Raw genomic sequence first — 18,536 nt, forward strand, 5'->3', positions numbered from 1 at the left:
TAAGCAGCACAATAAACGGACAGTCCTGCCTGCAGTTTAATTTCTAATAATCACACAAAAGGAAATGATTACTATGCAAACCTGTTACATAAGGGTTATATTTACAAACTTCAATAGCTCAAGTCAAACTTGTATGAAAACTAGGAAACATGTTGTGATACTATAACAATTTCAAACTAGAAAGTGTGGTTGCTGCAGTCGCTTACATATGCCCCTCCCACTAATATTGCCAGCCAATTACAATGTCACGAGGGGATTTAACCCCCAAAAATCATGATTTTGCTTGGATGGAATTGCTTTTGGAACTTGGTTGATTGAACCACCCGGGACATGTGATTCAAATTTGGGATGAATTGGACATTCCGTTCGTGATTTGTGGAATTTTTGGTCAAATAGGCCCCTCCCACTAACTTCGGAAGCCGATTACGGCCGAACGATACGCACTATCAAAATTCCGCCTGTGGCGTTTTCATCGGAAAGGTCCAGAGATCATGTGTTCCGAACAAAATCTGTAGGAGGAGGAGCAAAAAGTGTGTTTAGGAGAAAATTCAAAATGGCGGAAATGACCCAAGGAATCCAGGGAAAAACCTACAGTTCAAGAGTTATAAGCCAAAACGTAAAGTGGGCTGTTATAGCGCCACCATGAGGCCGACCGTTAACATTATAAGTTAATTAATTTGAGTAATTATTATGAACCTACCCTCCAAGTTTTGTAACTATAGTGCTTATAGTCTCAGAGGAAAAAATACTTGAATGTGATTTTTTGCATTTTCCCATTCATATCAATGGGGACATTTAATTCACTAATAAATTCATATCAATTAAACTATAGAACATTTCTCTTAACAAAATACAAGCACACCATTCCCGATGAAGCCGGTCAATTTGAGATATGGCTCAAGTGCATGCTGCCAAAACTGTGGGAGGAGTTGTGTGCAACAAAAGGTTACTCTAATGGAAGTAAAATATGAATCTGGTTGCCCTTTGGGCAACCACACTAAAAAGCCAAACGGTACTATACAAAACAGATTTTTACTTTTTAGCTCTTCCAGTTATGTTTATTGCTTGCACCACTACAATGTACCACATTTCATTGATCGTAATGTTGCAACTGAAAACTGAACATGACACTACTACAAAAAGCATAAATATATCCATAAATAAACATTTCAAACCGTAAAACAAATGCAAATGATCCTCAAAGAAACCTACTTCATGCACACTACTACTGTAGAATGGAGGTTACAAACTCATGGATGGGCCCTATCAAGGCAAGGGACAGGATTGTGACTGAGAGTTGGTAATATTATTCAGCCTATGTATGGATTATCACTAAATAACCGGCAGTAGTTGTGATCAAGACAACTATTCTCAATTTCTTGAGGAACCATTCAATGGACAGGTGGTGCCATCTTGAGAGGTTTTCACTATTGCTTTCAATGGGGTGACATCACATTCTCTGAGTCTTTCTAGATTCTGATAGAAGACCACTCAGTGCAATCATTTGTCCTAGTTATTCACAGCTCTTAAGTACTGAACCCAACTACCATAATTTATGCGTAATCTCTCAAAACAGATTCAGACTGAGCTCGAATTCAAAGGAACCCCCTGGGTTCCCAGATTGCCATATGCCTGGTTAGTGCTAAATAACAATGGTGACTGAATTCGCTTATGGAATGTTTTGAAAAGCTTAATGGTTTTGGGGTCTGAGGTGGTTGTCAACAGCAAGGGCAGGTGGGGAGGGGGAGGCGGGAAGTGTGAGTGACAGTATACCTGATGAATCATGGGCTTTGGTGCAAGTGAGAGGGGGGCAGCTTATGTGTGGTAACTTGATGTGGTGTCCAACTGTCAACTACCCAAAAGCGCCACCCAATTCAGACAGTGTTGTCAAATGATAGATGGCCAAGCTTTTCACAGAAAATTGAGGAAAATTACATTATGCAATTTATAATTGACACCATGGGTATATAAATCAAAATATAAATCACACCATTGGGTGCATTTGTTTTATATGTTGATTAAAAGTTGCTAAAATGTGAGTTTGGGATTTCAAACACCTTCAATATGTATTTTGTGGAATACAACCGATCCATAACGATCCACTCCAGCCACCGACAGGTCTGTGCAAACAGTGTAACGCCTAACTAGTCTGAAATTCATCCAGTCAATAGGCATGCTTTGGGAAATGGATGCTTGTCAATATGACAGCATAGCAGGCAAGTAGATTACAATGAACCAAGTCAACAGTATGGTACACACTCAGTTCCAAGTCAAGGTACACACTGAGTTCCAACATGCCTTTTTTCCATCCTTACAGCTGTAAGCTAGTACTGATTTCTAATCACAGATTCACAGTCATCCGATTACGGCACTATGGGGGGGGGGGGGGACTGAATAGGTGATGTGTCAGGATCCAAACTCAGTGCTCTGGGTTCACACCCTGGTTTTGGTTGATATTATTGTTAAGGTTGTGCAGGGCCAGGGCCTGCTGACGCCGGTGCCGATGCAAATGGATGGAATTGGAATCCGGCATGTCGACAGGCTCAAATGAGCTGGACACCATGGGCATGAACTGCCGAAATATGCTGACACTGCCATGCCAAAAGGTGGGCTGGGGTAGTCGTCCAGCAGGGGTCCAAGTTAAGGTGACTGGATCGTAGGCTTCCACCACGTCAGAAAGTTCAAATGTGTTGTCATAGCCGCCAGACACGTATAGTTTACCGCCGAGGGCTGCCACACTTCCTCCTACGTGGACCTGAGTGAGAGGATGAAATGAATCAGGACAGGAGACAAAATAAATGGATCCAAATGTTGCCAATTGCTTATCTGTCGCTTACAGTACATACAGTATACAGTACCTGTGTCATTGGACTGATTTTGTCCCACTTATTCTTCTGGGGATTGTAAACGTCCACCTCAGCTGAGTCATCCCTGCAAACGACAATCACAGAGGTCAAGCTAATAAAAAGTTCGTACTCACGATAACCACTAAAACTGTAGATGTTTTGCTATATGATCAATAGCAAAAATATCACATCTAAAAGCTCAATGTGCTGCATTGTGTCTTAGAAAAATTCAAAGTGGTATTTGCCTACACCTACAGTATAATGACAAGCCCAAAATAGGGTGGTTAAAGCGATTGTTGTAGCTGAGGCGGGTCTGCATAGTTCCGTATGAAATGCAACTGATCTTTGATTTGATGTCACTATTTTGGTTGGTGATTCCTGATGAGCCTCTCCTCACCTCACAAAGTAGACGAGTCCATTGAGGGTGACTGTTTTGGGTGCAAAAGACCACGGGGGCAGCTGACCACTGTTGACCAGGGACCATCGGTTGGTGTCTGGGTCGTAGCACTGGATGGCCATGGTGTCCTCGCTGGTCAGAGAGCCTATTGCGTATAAGTGGCCGTTGCAGGTTGTGGTGGAGCAGTTGTCCATGGCGTGCAGCATGGCCGGCAGTGCCTCCCAGCAGTCAAGGGACTGGTCATAGCGTTCAGTGCTGTCCGAGCCCACTACGTACAGCTGGCCCTTCAGCACACAGGTACTGTGGTACTCACGGGCTTTAAGCATGGGCGACGCCTCTGTCCACTCGTTGACGCTGGACTTGTAGCGCCAAACACCATCATAAAGACGAGAGCCATCAGAACCACCTGCCACACAGCAAACAATATTTATGAAATTGTTTTTATAATAGCCAGCGTCTCTGCACTGGACAGTCAGTGTATAATACATACATATGATATACAGATATACAGCCTCACTAGCACCACAATCTCAACTTTCAATTCCCTCTAATGTCTTCATTAGTCAGATCCCAAATTATATTCAAATTTCTGCATCCTCTGTCTGTCATGGCAGACATATGCCGAAATGTGTGACCATCTTGTGGACTTCACATAATGCACATTTGAGATATTGCAATGTGTGGCCTAAATACCACTAGCTGTACATCTGATAATAAACAAACAGGCAGCAGTGATTTATGTTTGGACATCAATATTAAGTGAAGTCCACAAGATGGTCACACAATTAGCAGGTCACCAATTTCACTGTAACACTGTTATGCTGTAGTGTAGGACAGAGGAGACAGACATTTGAGTACTGGGATCTAGCTATTGAGCTTACTGCCAGCCAGCTTTAGATTCAAGGGCAGTCTCTGCTTATGTCATGGATAGGCATGACTCCATAATACAAACGGATATTATATTGAACTAAAATAGCAAACCTCCCTGTCAGGTGTCAGCATGAAGGTACCTTTCAAAACCAACACCATCATGTGCTAGCTACTGATGTTGCTTATTTTAGAACAGAAAGAAGCACCACTACTAATAAATAGTATGAACACTCTTCATTGTCCTGTCAGAATTGCTGACAGTATGAGGGTTTGAGATGTTTCTTCAGTGAAAACACTTTACTTGGCCAGTGCTGCTGATGAAGATGACAGTGGTCCCTAGTGGATAGGCCGGCCATTGCAGTCTGGGCACACAGTCACCAGCCAGAGAGCCAGCAGTTTATTTATAAGCATTGTGTCCGACTCAGTCCGACAGCTTCATAAGATGAAAGAGGGGAACTGGAAAGCTACTGTGGGATGGCTACACTATAATGCTTTCGCATTATAATAGTGTGCAAATGTAACCACTGAAAAATGTCTACTCTGCACCCAATCTAACAGACTTGTAATAATTTAAAGATAATCAAATGGATGGATAGGATAGATTAGTAGAAGGCATTTAAAACTGACATACCATAGCGCCGCTAATGTCGGGTCAACATCTTATTTATTTTCTGGATTGCCATGAAATATTCTGTGCACTTTCATGAACTTCAAAAGATTGTTGGTTTCATGTCAATCCCATGCTTTGGCTCTACTGCGACAATTAATTAAAACATTCCACTGGCATTAATTGTACTGCCAAACAAGATTATCTACAAAACTGCTGTGCACCTTAATCCTTCCTGGACAATGGCCCCATGGCCTTTCCTACTTTGCATTGTGTCGAGAGTGCACAGAGACCTTTATGGCTCGTACACACTGCACGATATTTGCTCCGATTATGCTGTCGGGGACCATTTTTGGCGCCATTTGAACTCTTGCAGTGTGTGATGCCTAGTCGGCGACCAATCGTTTAGTGTGAAAGCCACAACGATATAATGACAGTCGATTTAAAAAAATACTCCTGTAGTGTGAAATACATAACGATCTGATGACTCGCCGACAACTTTAAAACTCCTACAGTGTGTAGGGGCCATTACTCACAAGTTAACTAGTGGTGCTCTCCCAGTGGAGGGGTGGTATTTGTCTGCTCTTTTCCTTGTTTATTATTTTTTTTAATAAGGGGTATGCCTACAATACAATCAGCTTACCTGTAACATACATATCATTTCCTAGGGAAGCTATACTGTAGCCTCCTCCAAGGTGGTCAGGGAACTCAGCCAGGTAGCGCCACTGTCCAGTCTGGGGATTGTAACAGTCGACGGTAACCAGCTCATCGCAGTCCTGGTCGCAACCTCCTACAATGACAAGGATCTCCGCCAAGCCGGTGGAAGGTCGTGGCCGCATGCGGTGGCAGGGTCTGTCATGGCGGTCATACTCACTCGACTGGAAGCTGCGGGCCTCACTGACCATGCGGAGACAGCTGGGGGAGAGGTAGACCAGTGGATCGCTTTCCACATGGGCTAGCAAGAAGAACCGGCGCACGAAAGGCAGTCGGATCTGCTGGAGAAGTTCGGGCCAGTAGTGCAGCCTTCGCTGGAGGTCGGCCTTCACCCAGCGTCCGGCGATCTGGTACGCCGTCTCTTCCTTGTCCACGCTCAGCTCATCATCCGACACAAACTCCAGGAGACGCTTCCATGTCAATCGCTCAAAGTCTACCCCTTTGGCCAACTCCATGATGTTCTTCAAAACAAAGCGCCGTGCGCTGGTGGCCAACTCTCGGCAGGCGAAGGCCTCTGCAAAGTCCTGGATCTCTAAGCAGTTGGTAACATCCAGCCCCTGCTCCAGGAATGTGCAGCATGCCTCTTTGACCGAGGGGAACTGGAACAGGTCCGCCGTTTTCAGCAGGAGGTCCACGTTATCTTGCGTGACTGTGACTCGACCCGTGTAGCAAAAGTCCACCAGCAGGCCAAGCAGCTCAGCCGACACCTCGTGCAAAACCACCCGGTCCATGCCACTTTCTCTGAGCGTTCCAGCAAACATGGCCCTGAAATAGGTGCTGGCAGCAGCCAACACAGTACGGTGGCAATGGAACTCTCGGCCCTCTGCACACAGAGTGACATCGAAGAACTTGCACTCAGCGCGGAGCTCATGGATTCCTCGCAGCAGGTTGAACGCGTGGGCTGTGTCGAAGAAAGGCAGTGTGGACGGCTGGGTCTGTAGGGCAGGCTTCTCCATCTCTCCTCCCTCTGGGTCTCTCAGTCTCAAGAGGTGGTGTTCAGAAGACGATTGTCATCTGAAACATAGATAATGAATGAAAATTTGTTATAGTTTCAGTCTTACTTTTTTCATCTGGTGTTTATGAAACAAGTTCTATAAAGTGAAAGGATATATAAAAGGCTCCTCTAATGAGAAACAGGCTCAAAACACTTACATTTATATACAAAACAATTGAAACGAGGTTGACACCAGATAAGTACACTTTCTATTCTGGACGTCACATCACACAGAAATATAATGCCTAAGTCCCGATCCAAGGGGCGAGACAAAAACCCATTTGCACTAGTTTTGCATAGCCAGACAATCAGAGACCACCACCTACTCATATGTTGGGTGACATCTAATTCAATGAATGGGCTAAAACTAGGTGAAAACTATTCAGAAATGTAAAAGATGACAGCCTCACAGAACCAATGTACCTTTAGGGTATTTCTTCATATTGGGACAGTTTTCAAAGCACTGTGGGCATAGTTTTGTTACCGTTGATTTTCTCTAGCGTCCAAGTAAGTCCATTCAATGAATTTAGATTTCCCCAGGCGTATCAGTAGGCGGAGAGCTCTAATCTTGTCTGGCAACACAAGACTACTTGCACAGCCGCAGTACCAAATGAAAAACTCCAACTCAACTTAACCAAATTTCAAATAGTAAATCAACAACAACGATCTAATCAAGAATGGAGCCTAAAATGAAACCAAACTGCTAGTTAGTCTCACAGAACTGATTTGAGAAACACAAGAAAGCCTGAATTACACGAGGTGTCAGAAGAAAAAGTCCAGTGCGAATATGCACAGCCCCCTTGTCCGTGTTTAAGAAAGAGAGCTTGCCACTGCTCTATAAATACACTGGTGGCAGTGTCCATTTCCAGGATGGGGAGGAGTGGGGGGGGGGCTTTGTGGGGACTGGGAGAACACCTCACATGCTGTGGACTGAAAGCTGCTAGGGAGTATCAACAGTCAACACCCTCACCTCCTCCATCAGCCACCCATTTGAGAAAAGGCTTATTAATACTTTGTTGTACTACTGCGTTGCTCACAGAAAATGACTTTTTTAAATGTTTAACCTGAAAACCAACGCACGTGCTGGTTGTACAAAGTAGCCTAACTGGGTCTCTCACAAGACAAAGGGCAGCCTAGCCCACGCCTCTTCACCAGCATCAGCACAGACAGCAGCGAGCAACACTACTTCCTGTCATAATATCCATCAATGAGCTTGTAAAATCACAATGCACTGTGAACGTAGTAGAGACAGCGCTGATCACAAGAGAAGAACAAGAGGTGGAAAGGAATGTTGCACCATGTCAGGGAGATGTGGGGGTGTACTTTGTAACCGTTGTTCGTTTCATCGTTTTTGCCCCCAGCTATTTGAACATGCATGATGTATTTAGAAAGTTATACCTCTGGCTATATGATATTCATATTTAGCTTATGTGCTATAGATACTATTATAATATGTACATTTGATCAGTGTCAGATTACTCAGATATTTGGGTGTTAGTCATCATGGTCACATTTCAAAAACCTTAACTGATTGCTTGCACGTTTAATAATGGGGATGATCATTCCTTCTCAAAATACATAAGAGTCTCCTTAGATAGATATAACGGTTGTAACTTGCAACAGACAAACCTTCTCGTCTTCCATAGCTGAAAGAACAGTCGGGCACACATTCCACACTAAGGTTCAACAATGCAGCAGTGCACATAGCTCTGGTGGGGATCAAACTGCTCTCCTGAAGGGCAGGCTGGGCCCCAGTGTGTGCTCTGCACTGCAGTGCAGACTGCACAGACCTGTACTAGACACACATCCTTGATCCTCCTAACGTCTGCGGAAGTGATTATTTTTTAAGTCGTGAAAGGGTAATTGCCTGTCACAGGGATGAGCCATCCCTATGTCAAGTTTGCGTTTCATTCTTTATGTAGTTGTTAGTAATTGAACAAATGTAAGGAGAGTATAATGAAAATGTAGGATTATATTGGCTTCAGTTTTGATCTAGCATACCTGTATAACGTAGTATAGCAGATCAGAACAGCAGTGGACAAATACATTTCCAATTTTCCAGACATTTCCAGACACACAGAGAAGGTAAATAAGTAAGATGAGAAGTATTGAGCAACATACGGTAAACGTGTTGACCAACCGGCCCCTAGAATAGCTGCCTGTCGCTGACAGAAACCTATACTCTCAAAGGAAGGGAGGGAAGGAGGGAAGGAAAAGAAGGAAGGACGGGGGAGGAAGAGAACAGAAGTGGTAGACAAGCCGTCTAGTATTCGAGGACGGGGTGGCAACAGAGAAACGAGTGTGACAGCATGTGAGCGTGTGACTACCATCTGGCAACAACACTTCCCACGCAGATAGCGTACCCCCCTGTACCATGTACTGTACCCCAACAGTAGTAACCCTGTGTGCTCCAGGAACTGAACTCTCATGCTCAAACAGTTAGTGGTTGGTAATGATCCATCAGGGGAAACCCCCTCAGAGCCGGGGGAGGCAACATTCTTAAACCTAACTTATACTTTGTCCCTCGTTGAAAAGAAGAGATTTTCAAACAAACAATGTGGTGCAGCACATTTTCCGCTTTAGCCATACCAAAGGCTCTAGTACAACCACAGCAACAAATCATGAAGGCAGTTAGTCCGTTATGTGACTAACTTACAATTCCTGTAACTAACCAGGAATTGTTAGATGTGCTGTAAGCACTGATATCCATTACAGCAATATCATACTTGGTTGACAGTGGGAAAATAACAAGTATGCTGCACACAAGCTTACATTTTATGAATCGGCACATGGCAGACATGAAGGAGAATGCATGACAGTAGTCATCACGTTACCAGACTGTTGCCTCCGCAATTTCCAAATGCTTCCATCATACAGTCTGGAGCAATGGAAGAGCTATCGTGAGTAAAATATAAAGCATACGTCTGTGGAGCCTCCTCCCCACTTCCGTTTCGTCTTTACAGTCGCGCACATTTATTCTAATAAAAATAGAAATCATCTAAGCATCATCAAGCAATCAATCAATCAATCAATCAAGCAAGCAATCATCTAGCTTGCTGCTTAGCAGAAAAGAAAATACAAAAATAAAATGTAAAGATATTTTAAAATATATTTTCGTGAACGGAAATGGCAGCTTCCTAATACTCAGCTCATGGGGGCTATAGTTCCAGACTCTATAGCAGGGGTGCCCACACTTTTTGACTTGAGAGCTACTTTCAAAATGACCAGCTCGGCAAGATCTACCCACCAAATCAATTATTATACCATTGCTGAAAATTGTTTAAATATGTACCTGAGGGGGCTTCGGAATAGTAGAGTTTGTGTTACATTCTGTACAGTATAAGACAAATGCACTTGGAATGGGAAATACAGGGGGAGAAATGTTTTTCTTTTCTTTTTTTTAATCGTTTTTTTTCTTCAATATATTTAAATGAAATATTCTTTAGGGGCATGTCATGTGATCTACCTGCACAGCCTTTGTGATCTACTGGTAGATCGCGATCTACCTTTTGGGCACCCCTGCTCTATAGCATTCGGAGATTGTGGAATAGTTGTCTGGCTACGCGAGACTATAGCATGACAGTAATGAGTCCTTGAGATTACTATGGCATAAGGCCTTGATCCTGTAACAAAACCCTTCTAATGCAGTGAATAGTTAATTGTTACATTGTACAATGTTGTACAATGTTACTGTAATGTTAATGGCTTTAACCAGACAATTTATCATTCCGGGACAGTGCCCCTGTCAGCTGTGTCCACTCTGGCTTTTGTTCACTTTAGCCTATTGTCTGAATGCACCTCCGTCAATGTCTAATTGTCATTGCACTAATAATGAGAGTCCTGTACTTGGTTGATAATTCCCAAAAGCTATTTATTGGTGAAATGTCTCTACACCATGAGCCTAAAACAGTTCACTCTCCATACCTCATACTTTGGAATAGAAATGTTCTCTCATTCAAACTTGAGACACAATTCTTAATATGACTACACACAGTACACACCCATATGACTACTTAAACACGTGAGAGAATGATTTATTTTTGAACTACTCTGCATGTAAACAGGGTAAATCAAAAACAGATTGTTGTATACTACTATTATGCTTAAAGTGATCCCTCCCTTTGTTACAAAACAACTTGTGGGCCCTTGCTGGTATGATGTGGTAATTACCACCAGTAAAGAGTGAATAAAGTGGCCTGCTTAGATAGATAGACATTATTTGTATTTATTTATTTTGCTTTTTGAGGGGTGCTAGCCCCTCCTATGCCCAGCTTTCCGGGTTTGTGTAAACACAAACATTGGCTTGTGATTGGCTGATCACACCATAGCGATGATTTGATGCAAAGTCAATATTGAAGATAAAAGTGAGGGCAGAAAGGTGAAGTCGGAAAAGTGAGTACGCAAACCCTTCAAATCCACAAAACATGTAGCATCATAGTAGCATCACAGCTGTTGAATTATAATATTTTATAATATTTGAATGTTGTTAATCATTAGCATTGCCATCAAGTTTCAACAACATGACTCATTCTCTAACTCTGCACCTGGTAGACAAATGTCCAACGACAACACAGCTGCTCTCTCTAGTCAAATCAGCCTGCTCAGTTTGCATACAGCAGGCCAAGACAATCTTCAGAGTGAAGTGATGTATAAACCCCTCCACCACACTGCTGAGCCTGGCTTGGCCATAAAAAGGCAAGACACACTCATCACATTCCATGATCCAAAGAGGGCCAGCTTGAGGCTGCCAAAATTCAGAACTAGCCTACTTAGATAAGGACACAGTGAAAGAATACCATGGAAGAATCAATATTAATGCCAGATTATGCCACCACATTGTCTCTGCAACACAGTGAAGTGTCCAAGTTAGTTGGTAGAAGAGCCCGTACACACACTGCATGCATCAGCTGAGTTAGAGAGACGAGGAGGCCCAGATAAGAAGGATATTATTTGCTAGCCCTGAAACATGACTGACGAGCGGTCATGTGTTGTGAACCAACCAACCATGGCTAATTATTTGCCTGCCCCTGAAGACATGTTTTATTTATTGTAACTAGCCTACAGTATATTTTTCCAACCAGATCCACATGCTGTGTGATACTCTATCTTTTCTAGTAGAGGCACATAATAGCAATGGTTTTATAGTCCCTAGAAAAAGGGGGGAAATATGACACTAAAGCAGCCACATAAGATTATTGAACAACAGTTACATTACACCGACACCGTTATAACAAGTTTCTACTTAACATCCCGCGCCTGTTGACTGTTGTCCATTTACAGCATTCCAGGTCACATGGATATCAGTATGCAAATCCATAGGCATTCAAACATAATACATAATGTTTCGGTACCAACCCCCCCACACACCCCCCACACACCCCCGCCCGCGCTAAAAAGATAAGTTCATAACGCGCTCACGGACGCTAAACTCCAAATAGTCAGTCCATTTCTAGATCACGCTGTGTTGAATTGTATTCAGTAGATCACGTCGCCATTGAAAGTAATTAAATTACAGCGAAAGGTCATGTTCAGACTATGAAACTTCAGCTTCTGTTGATGTGTCTAGTGGAAGTAGACAGTGGACCATGATGTCTGGCATCCATCTGTCCTCTTCGTGAAAAGCACGACCTTCCTCGGAGACAGACGAGACGAGAACTAGCAAAAAAAGAATAATCTTTATCTACTTACCAACAGCAATGTCCTGGGCTTCACGCAAGGTCGACAATATTATAGATTATAACGCATTAATAACATAATATGGTGATGTAAAAAATAAACTTTAACGAACGGTGCTGCTGTTCTCTCCGGTCTGCGCCATATTCCGTTCCGTGTAATGTTTGATGCCTGAGTTGCCTAAAACACTCCTCATTGGACAAGGCGAAGCGGACACATGACATCATGACACGGAACACTCTCCATTGGATAAAAATAGAAGATCTACAAGCTCACAATGTGTCAAGGATGAGATGCGTGTGAGCTTGTAGATCAGCTGTTGTACGGCGAAGCGTTTTTAGTAAACTGTCACAAGAGGGAGTCTGATCTGAGGACTCTTCCAGAGTTATCCAAACCACCAAAACACCGTTTTTCGACTCGACTGTAGGTATTAAATAATATAATTTGCGATGCATAGTGATAAAGTACTGAAGTGAAGCACTAAAGAACACAAAATAAGATGGAAAAGGTACATTCGTTATAGTTACCCCAGGGCCTCACCCGAGTGGATGGATGACAAGGCCACACAGATAATTGAACTGTTTTTGAATTGATATGATAAAGAGTAGTATTGTGCTCTTTTTTTCTTCTGGTGGGCTCCAAGGCTACAATCCATCTCTAGGTCCCAAAGAAGCCTCATGCGTAATTTACTGCGTTATTTTATCTGCTCAGATCAGAGGACCTTGTCACCTGGAGCATGCTGCTGCTGGAGAGGACAGCAAGTAGACAACACAAGCGGCTCAGGTGGAACCATAGGATGGAACACAATCATATCCATGGAATGGATGCCATCATTTCCATGCCAGCACACCACTTCCACATGGATGACATGACAACCACCAGTGCCACCACTACTATTTACACATGCACCGCCTGGAACAAACGTTACGTCAGCCATCAAATAACTCACTTTGGATTTGATGGACAACAAACATAAGTAAGTAAAGTATGTTTTGATAGAGTTTAGTTACTGGTTCATCAGACAGGTATAGAATCCTTTTTAAACAATACCAGACCAATTCAAAAGTCGTAGCAGGTCGCTAGCAGCCCCTAGTGGCCCATCCAAACCTAACGCTTTGAACCACAGTTTTGTTTTCATCTATCCAGGTACATGAGAGTAAATCAATGTGGATTTGGTTCCTCAATATTGTATCAACAATAGCAAAAACAAAAAAAAGATTAAACAATAATAACAGAAGAAAGTAGTAAGATAAAGAACAAATAAATAAATATAGTGTTTGTTCGATCAGATCTCAGCTGTTAATGTACTAATAGCATTGTCATTGGAAATCAACTTGTCTTTACACTGATGTGCCATTTGTAATGATCATGCCCTTTGGGGATGAGCAGTACAGCAGATTATATGAGTACATGTACATCCAAAGTGAAATTAACCAAATTTCCCTGCCAAAGTCGAACAGTATATGCACCTGTTGATATTGACTTGAGTCGATTGGCACCTGATTAGCAGCTTGGTCATGATGTATGTGCTGGAGTAGCTCTGGTCCATAGCCTTCAACTGCTTCTACGATTCTACCCTGCAGTATAAGGCTATGGGACTTATACTGACCTACTCACCAATACAAAGACGGGTTGTGTCAATAGAAAGGCTACTTTCCTTATTGGATGCACTCTGAGCCCCCCACCACACGTATAAACGGTACTTTTTGGCCAAAAAGGGATTTGGTTTCCACCGGGAAAAAAATACTTTTAGTTACTCCAATGCGCCCTCTACCGATATTGCCCAGAGAACCGTTTATACGTGTGGTGGGGGGCTCAGAGTGCGTCCACTAAGGAAAGTAGGCTTTCTAATGACACAACCCGCCTTTGTTTTGGTGAGTAGCAAAAACGTTCTTTTAAAATACGCTAAAGAGGAGAGGCTGGTCTGATTTCGATTTGAGATTTAAAACCGAAAGTCCCATAGCCTTATACTGCAGGGCAGAATCGTAGAAGCAGTAGAAGGCTATGGACCAGAGCTAGTGCTGGAGTAGCCTAACAAATGTAACCTTGTTGCGGCATTGGCTGACCTACAACAAATCCTGGTTGAGGAATGGAATACCATCTCACAGCAATGTGTGACCACCACTGACCAGGCTGGTGACGTGCATGAGGAGGTGGTGCGAACTGCGAGCGAGGCTGTTGTGGATGCGTATGGCTCTTCCACCAGCTATGGAGGCTCTTGACTGGTCTAAAATTGCCAATATGTCTTAATATAATATTCCCTCCATTCCTTACTGATAGAGAGTTGGGCGTTCTGTTGAGCACTGACAATTGCAATTTTGTCACATTTTACTTCGGACACACCACAGGTGTGTGTGGCATGTGCTTATATAATATAATTTAGTTTATGTGTGGGGTGCTATGTGTGCATACATTAAATGTGTATGAAGGTTTTTTTATGTGTGATTGTTAGTGCACAGCCTCTGTGTGAGCATGTGAGTAGTAGAAAGACAGGTTTTGTGTTGTTCATAGTTGGCTGGTGGAAGTAGCTGTCTCATCAGAGCCTACTGTTCTGGCCGTGAATTTGCAGAATCGCTTTCCAGACGGTAGCAGCTGAAAAAGTCCATGGTTTGGGTTGCTAGGGTCCTTGATTACCTCCATCGTTAGTCCCGTGCTCTCACTAATAAGGCAAAAAATGAAATGAAAAGGACAATTGAAATCTATTATTATTAGAGACAGAATTGTGGGAAGGGCTAGGAGGTAGTAGGTACATATTTTATATTGAAAAACGTGTGTGAACAGAACAGCTATAAGGTATAAGGCCTTCTTGGCTTTGAATACATATTCAAATGGAACATGTAATATATATGTTGAAGGTAGGCCAAAACACAGTTGACGAGGGGCTTCACCATTGAACACTTCAGTTAGTGCCGAACGGATAGCGGCGCGGTCTTGATACCGGAAGGTTCCTAGTTCGAATCAGCCGTCCGACACGTTTAAATTACCACCGCTGAAGTGCCCTTGAACAAGGCATTGAACCACTATGATGAAATGTGTTCTATGAGCAGGGCCTGGCTGGAAACAAGTTCTTGAGCTTAGCCCAGATACCCTGGGTAAATATAGATTTCATTTCATTTCATTTCATTTACAGTACTATCTTTTTTAAACCAAATTTGTATTTGCAGATTGTCATACAGTTACAGTGTAACTGTTCTGTCCATTTCTCCCATTTTTCAAGGAATAGTGTCTTGTACAGCATCTAATAAAGCAACCCCCCCCCCCCCCCCCCTAATAATCTAAAAGGCTGATGATGATAGAAGCTAGTCTAACAGAATTGTTCTATAAAGAGTGGTTACTAAATCCTAAATCTTAAAAATGACCCAAACCATCCACTGTTGCTGCTATATTCTGATTTTGGCCCCAAGACCTTGTCAGTGTGGAGAGGAAGGTGGAAATTGATTTGCTGTGACATGTTCAGCCTAATACATAACATGATGGATGTAAAAAGATCAAGATGACAGTGTTCATGGCAGAAGTTAGCTCTTAAAAGAACATGTCCAAAGACAAAAGAAAACTGGGACAACATATTAAACCACTGACATTTCATTACAGTGTAACGATTACATTCATAATTCATCTCTCAGAGATCATTTAAGTGCCCAACTGCCCATCTACCCTCAGATGGAAGCAGTGTTGTCATCATGTAAAATGAACAGCTCCATGCAAAGCCAAACTCATCTCTCTCTTTTTGTATGTAAAGTGAATACCATCTGTTAGCTGTTGTTGCTTTCCAAAACATAGGTTGGCGCTGGGACCCTCTAGCTTTATTTTTGGAGTGGTACTTCTGCCAACTGAATTGTGAGAATCGCCGTTCTAACAGACAGTCACATAGACAATCCAGGAAAATCGACTAAAATGAATGTTACGCAGTATGACTTTAAAGAAAAGGAGACACATATTACATAATATACAACTGTATTTAAAAACCTAAGGTTCATGCTTGTTATATTTAAGTTGAATGTAGGCCAAAACAGTTGAAGAGAGTTTTACTGAATATTCTGTAATGCTACTGATCGAATCTGGTCTAACAGATTTGTTCTGTAAAGAGCGGATGTTGAGGAGAGAATGTAAACCTCAACATAACCCAAACCACTGGTGCTATATGATAAAAGGCCTCATGCAGTGTAACTTCGGCCCCAGGACATTGTCAGTGCAGAGAGTGGAAATTGATTTGCTATGACATGTTCAGCTTAATACATGATAGATATCAAAATAGCAAAAGGGCACAAGTCATGCTAAAGTTAGCACTTTAAGGAAAACTTTCAATGACAAAAAACTGGGACAACATATTAAAGCACATCTCATCACATGCATTTTTAGTGCCCATTTACCCTCTTATGTAAGCAGTGTTGGGATCATGTGAATTAATATCTCCATGGGAAGCCAGAAACCCCTGAAACAACAGCCATCCCCCTCTTTTTGTACCACGTATTGATGTAGAGAACACAGCTATTCAAGTCCCCATTGCCCGTTTAACTAGCTGCTCCAATGTCTTGTGAGGAGTAGATTCCATGCAATCATATTGCTAAAAGCTTGAGCTTCATTTGCAATGTTGGCAAAAAACGCCAGCGGAGTGTTGGAGATAAGATAAAAGACAAAATAGTCAAACAGGATACTTGCTGAGTGAAAGTCCTAATAGGCTACTCAAGAGTCGCTACTCTGTCTTTTGGGCGCACCCTGGATAGTTTTTAAATTGCATGAAAAAATAATAAAAGAAAAATGAAATTGAAAATACACGGCCCCTCACGCATTAGATTCTAATGCGTGAGGGGCCGTGTATTTTCAATTTCATTCCTTCTAATGATTAGAAGGACATTATCAGTCACCAGAACCAAGGATGTGTGTTCTCAATGAGTCTACATGATTACAATGAAGACTGAAGTTACAATGGGTTTTTATAGGAAGGGGGCATGTCTGATGAAAATTAATATCAAATACCGGTATCTAAATTTGAATCAACTGTGGTGAACTTAAAAACCATACAGTAGTAGATAGATGTTCGAAATGACCCCAAAAGTGAAACACTGCTTTAATTTGAATTCAAGCAAGGCAGCCTTATATTCTGTTAACATTCCTTACATAATTGGGCCTGTTGCTGCATTATAGTCCAATGTAATGAGTGAATTAACTTGCATTGATAAAACTTTAATGGAACATGGACACGAGAATTGCCCTTTTAATTTCAATTTGTTCTTGTATAAATTAATTGGGGCATCTGTCACCTGCCTTTAGAGACCTTGTGGTGACTCTAAAAAGGAGTTCGGAGAACAAAGATAAGGGACCTTTCACTAAAGCTGTTTTCATGTTTAATTAGATAAAAAAAAACTGCTTAGAATTCAGTCCATCCATATAGCTAGCTACATATGGTGGTAAGCTATCTCCATCTTCCATCCATGAGCCAGTATAATGAGGAAATGAGGGGGGCAGCTCTGGAATCTAAAATAAGGGTTGAAATTACCGTTGCTGTGCAATTAAGGTTGGCCTGTATTTGAACTTTCTGTGACCTCATTTTGTCCCTCAGGCTGTGTAGACCGGGAAAATGCTGACAGGCAAATCTTATAGGGTCACATCGTTAGATGGTCTTTTCAAGGTTCAGGGAAAATACATTGTAATTTGCTTCAGATGATAAGGTATGAAGAAGAAAATTATTCCAGACTGTACTCACTTTTTTGTGTAGAAACAGGAACTGGGTTTGTCTCCTCTTCTTTCTTAGTTCACTTCCTCCTGGGTACGTCTGTGTTTATTCCTACTAACAACAACACTACACGTTTAGGGCAGTTGTGCTGACAGACACTGCTGTTAGCAGAATCTGTCTTGAGTGAGAGATTATATTTTTGCCAACTTTACTCAATTTAGAAAGTGTTTTGAATTTGAAACATAAATATTCATGGTGAACTAAATGGAGTATTGTGTTTTGCTTTCTTATTAGTGGTCAGGAACGTATTGGCAACCACGGTCAGCTTGCATTAACCAAATCACCTGACTCAAATAGAGGATGCTTGCTTTTGTTCAGAACAGAGCCAACTAATCCAGATGTTCAACAATTACACTAAAGCCTGATTTAGTGTAATTAGATCAAAATAGCTGATCTAAAAGCTCTTGTAGAGCTGCTCCACATGATGTACATAATATACAGCTGTTAAATGCTTAACTTGTAAATTATATGCAAGCCAACAACAAGCTATCGTGGAACAGGAAAACAAATGTATAACACTGTCCAGTCACTAGATGGAGATGTTCTTTGCTTTTTGGTGTGCAGGTCTTTAATCTGAGAACTTGGGACCCACTATCCCAAAAGCAAGCAATTTATAAAGATGATCTTAGCACTGAAATGCTTTTGAAACCTATAGGATCAAGTGGGCTGCAAACAGGAGTGATGAGCTGCTGTGTAATGCC

The 18,536-nt window shown here is 42.1% G+C and overlaps 1 protein-coding gene across 1 annotated transcript; it reads right to left on the reverse strand.

The window, feature by feature from the left end:
* Positions 1-18: 18 nt before the first annotated feature.
* Positions 19-12,251, reverse strand: klhl21 (kelch-like family member 21). The gene is made up of 5 exons (XM_079493196.1): positions 12,117-12,251; positions 5,364-6,448; positions 3,244-3,649; positions 2,859-2,931; positions 19-2,755 (listed from the first exon to the last, which is right to left on the reverse strand). The coding sequence occupies exons 2-5, from the start codon at positions 6,388-6,390 to the stop codon at positions 2,420-2,422; spliced, it is 1,842 nt and encodes a 613-aa protein (XP_079349322.1). The 5' UTR covers positions 6,391-6,448; positions 12,117-12,251; the 3' UTR covers positions 19-2,419.
* Positions 12,252-18,536: the final 6,285 nt, after the last annotated feature.

This window comes from Electrona antarctica (genome assembly GCF_951216825.1).
Source record: "Electrona antarctica genome assembly, chromosome: 2".
In the NCBI taxonomy this organism is placed as follows: domain Eukaryota; kingdom Metazoa; phylum Chordata; class Actinopteri; order Myctophiformes; family Myctophidae; genus Electrona; species Electrona antarctica.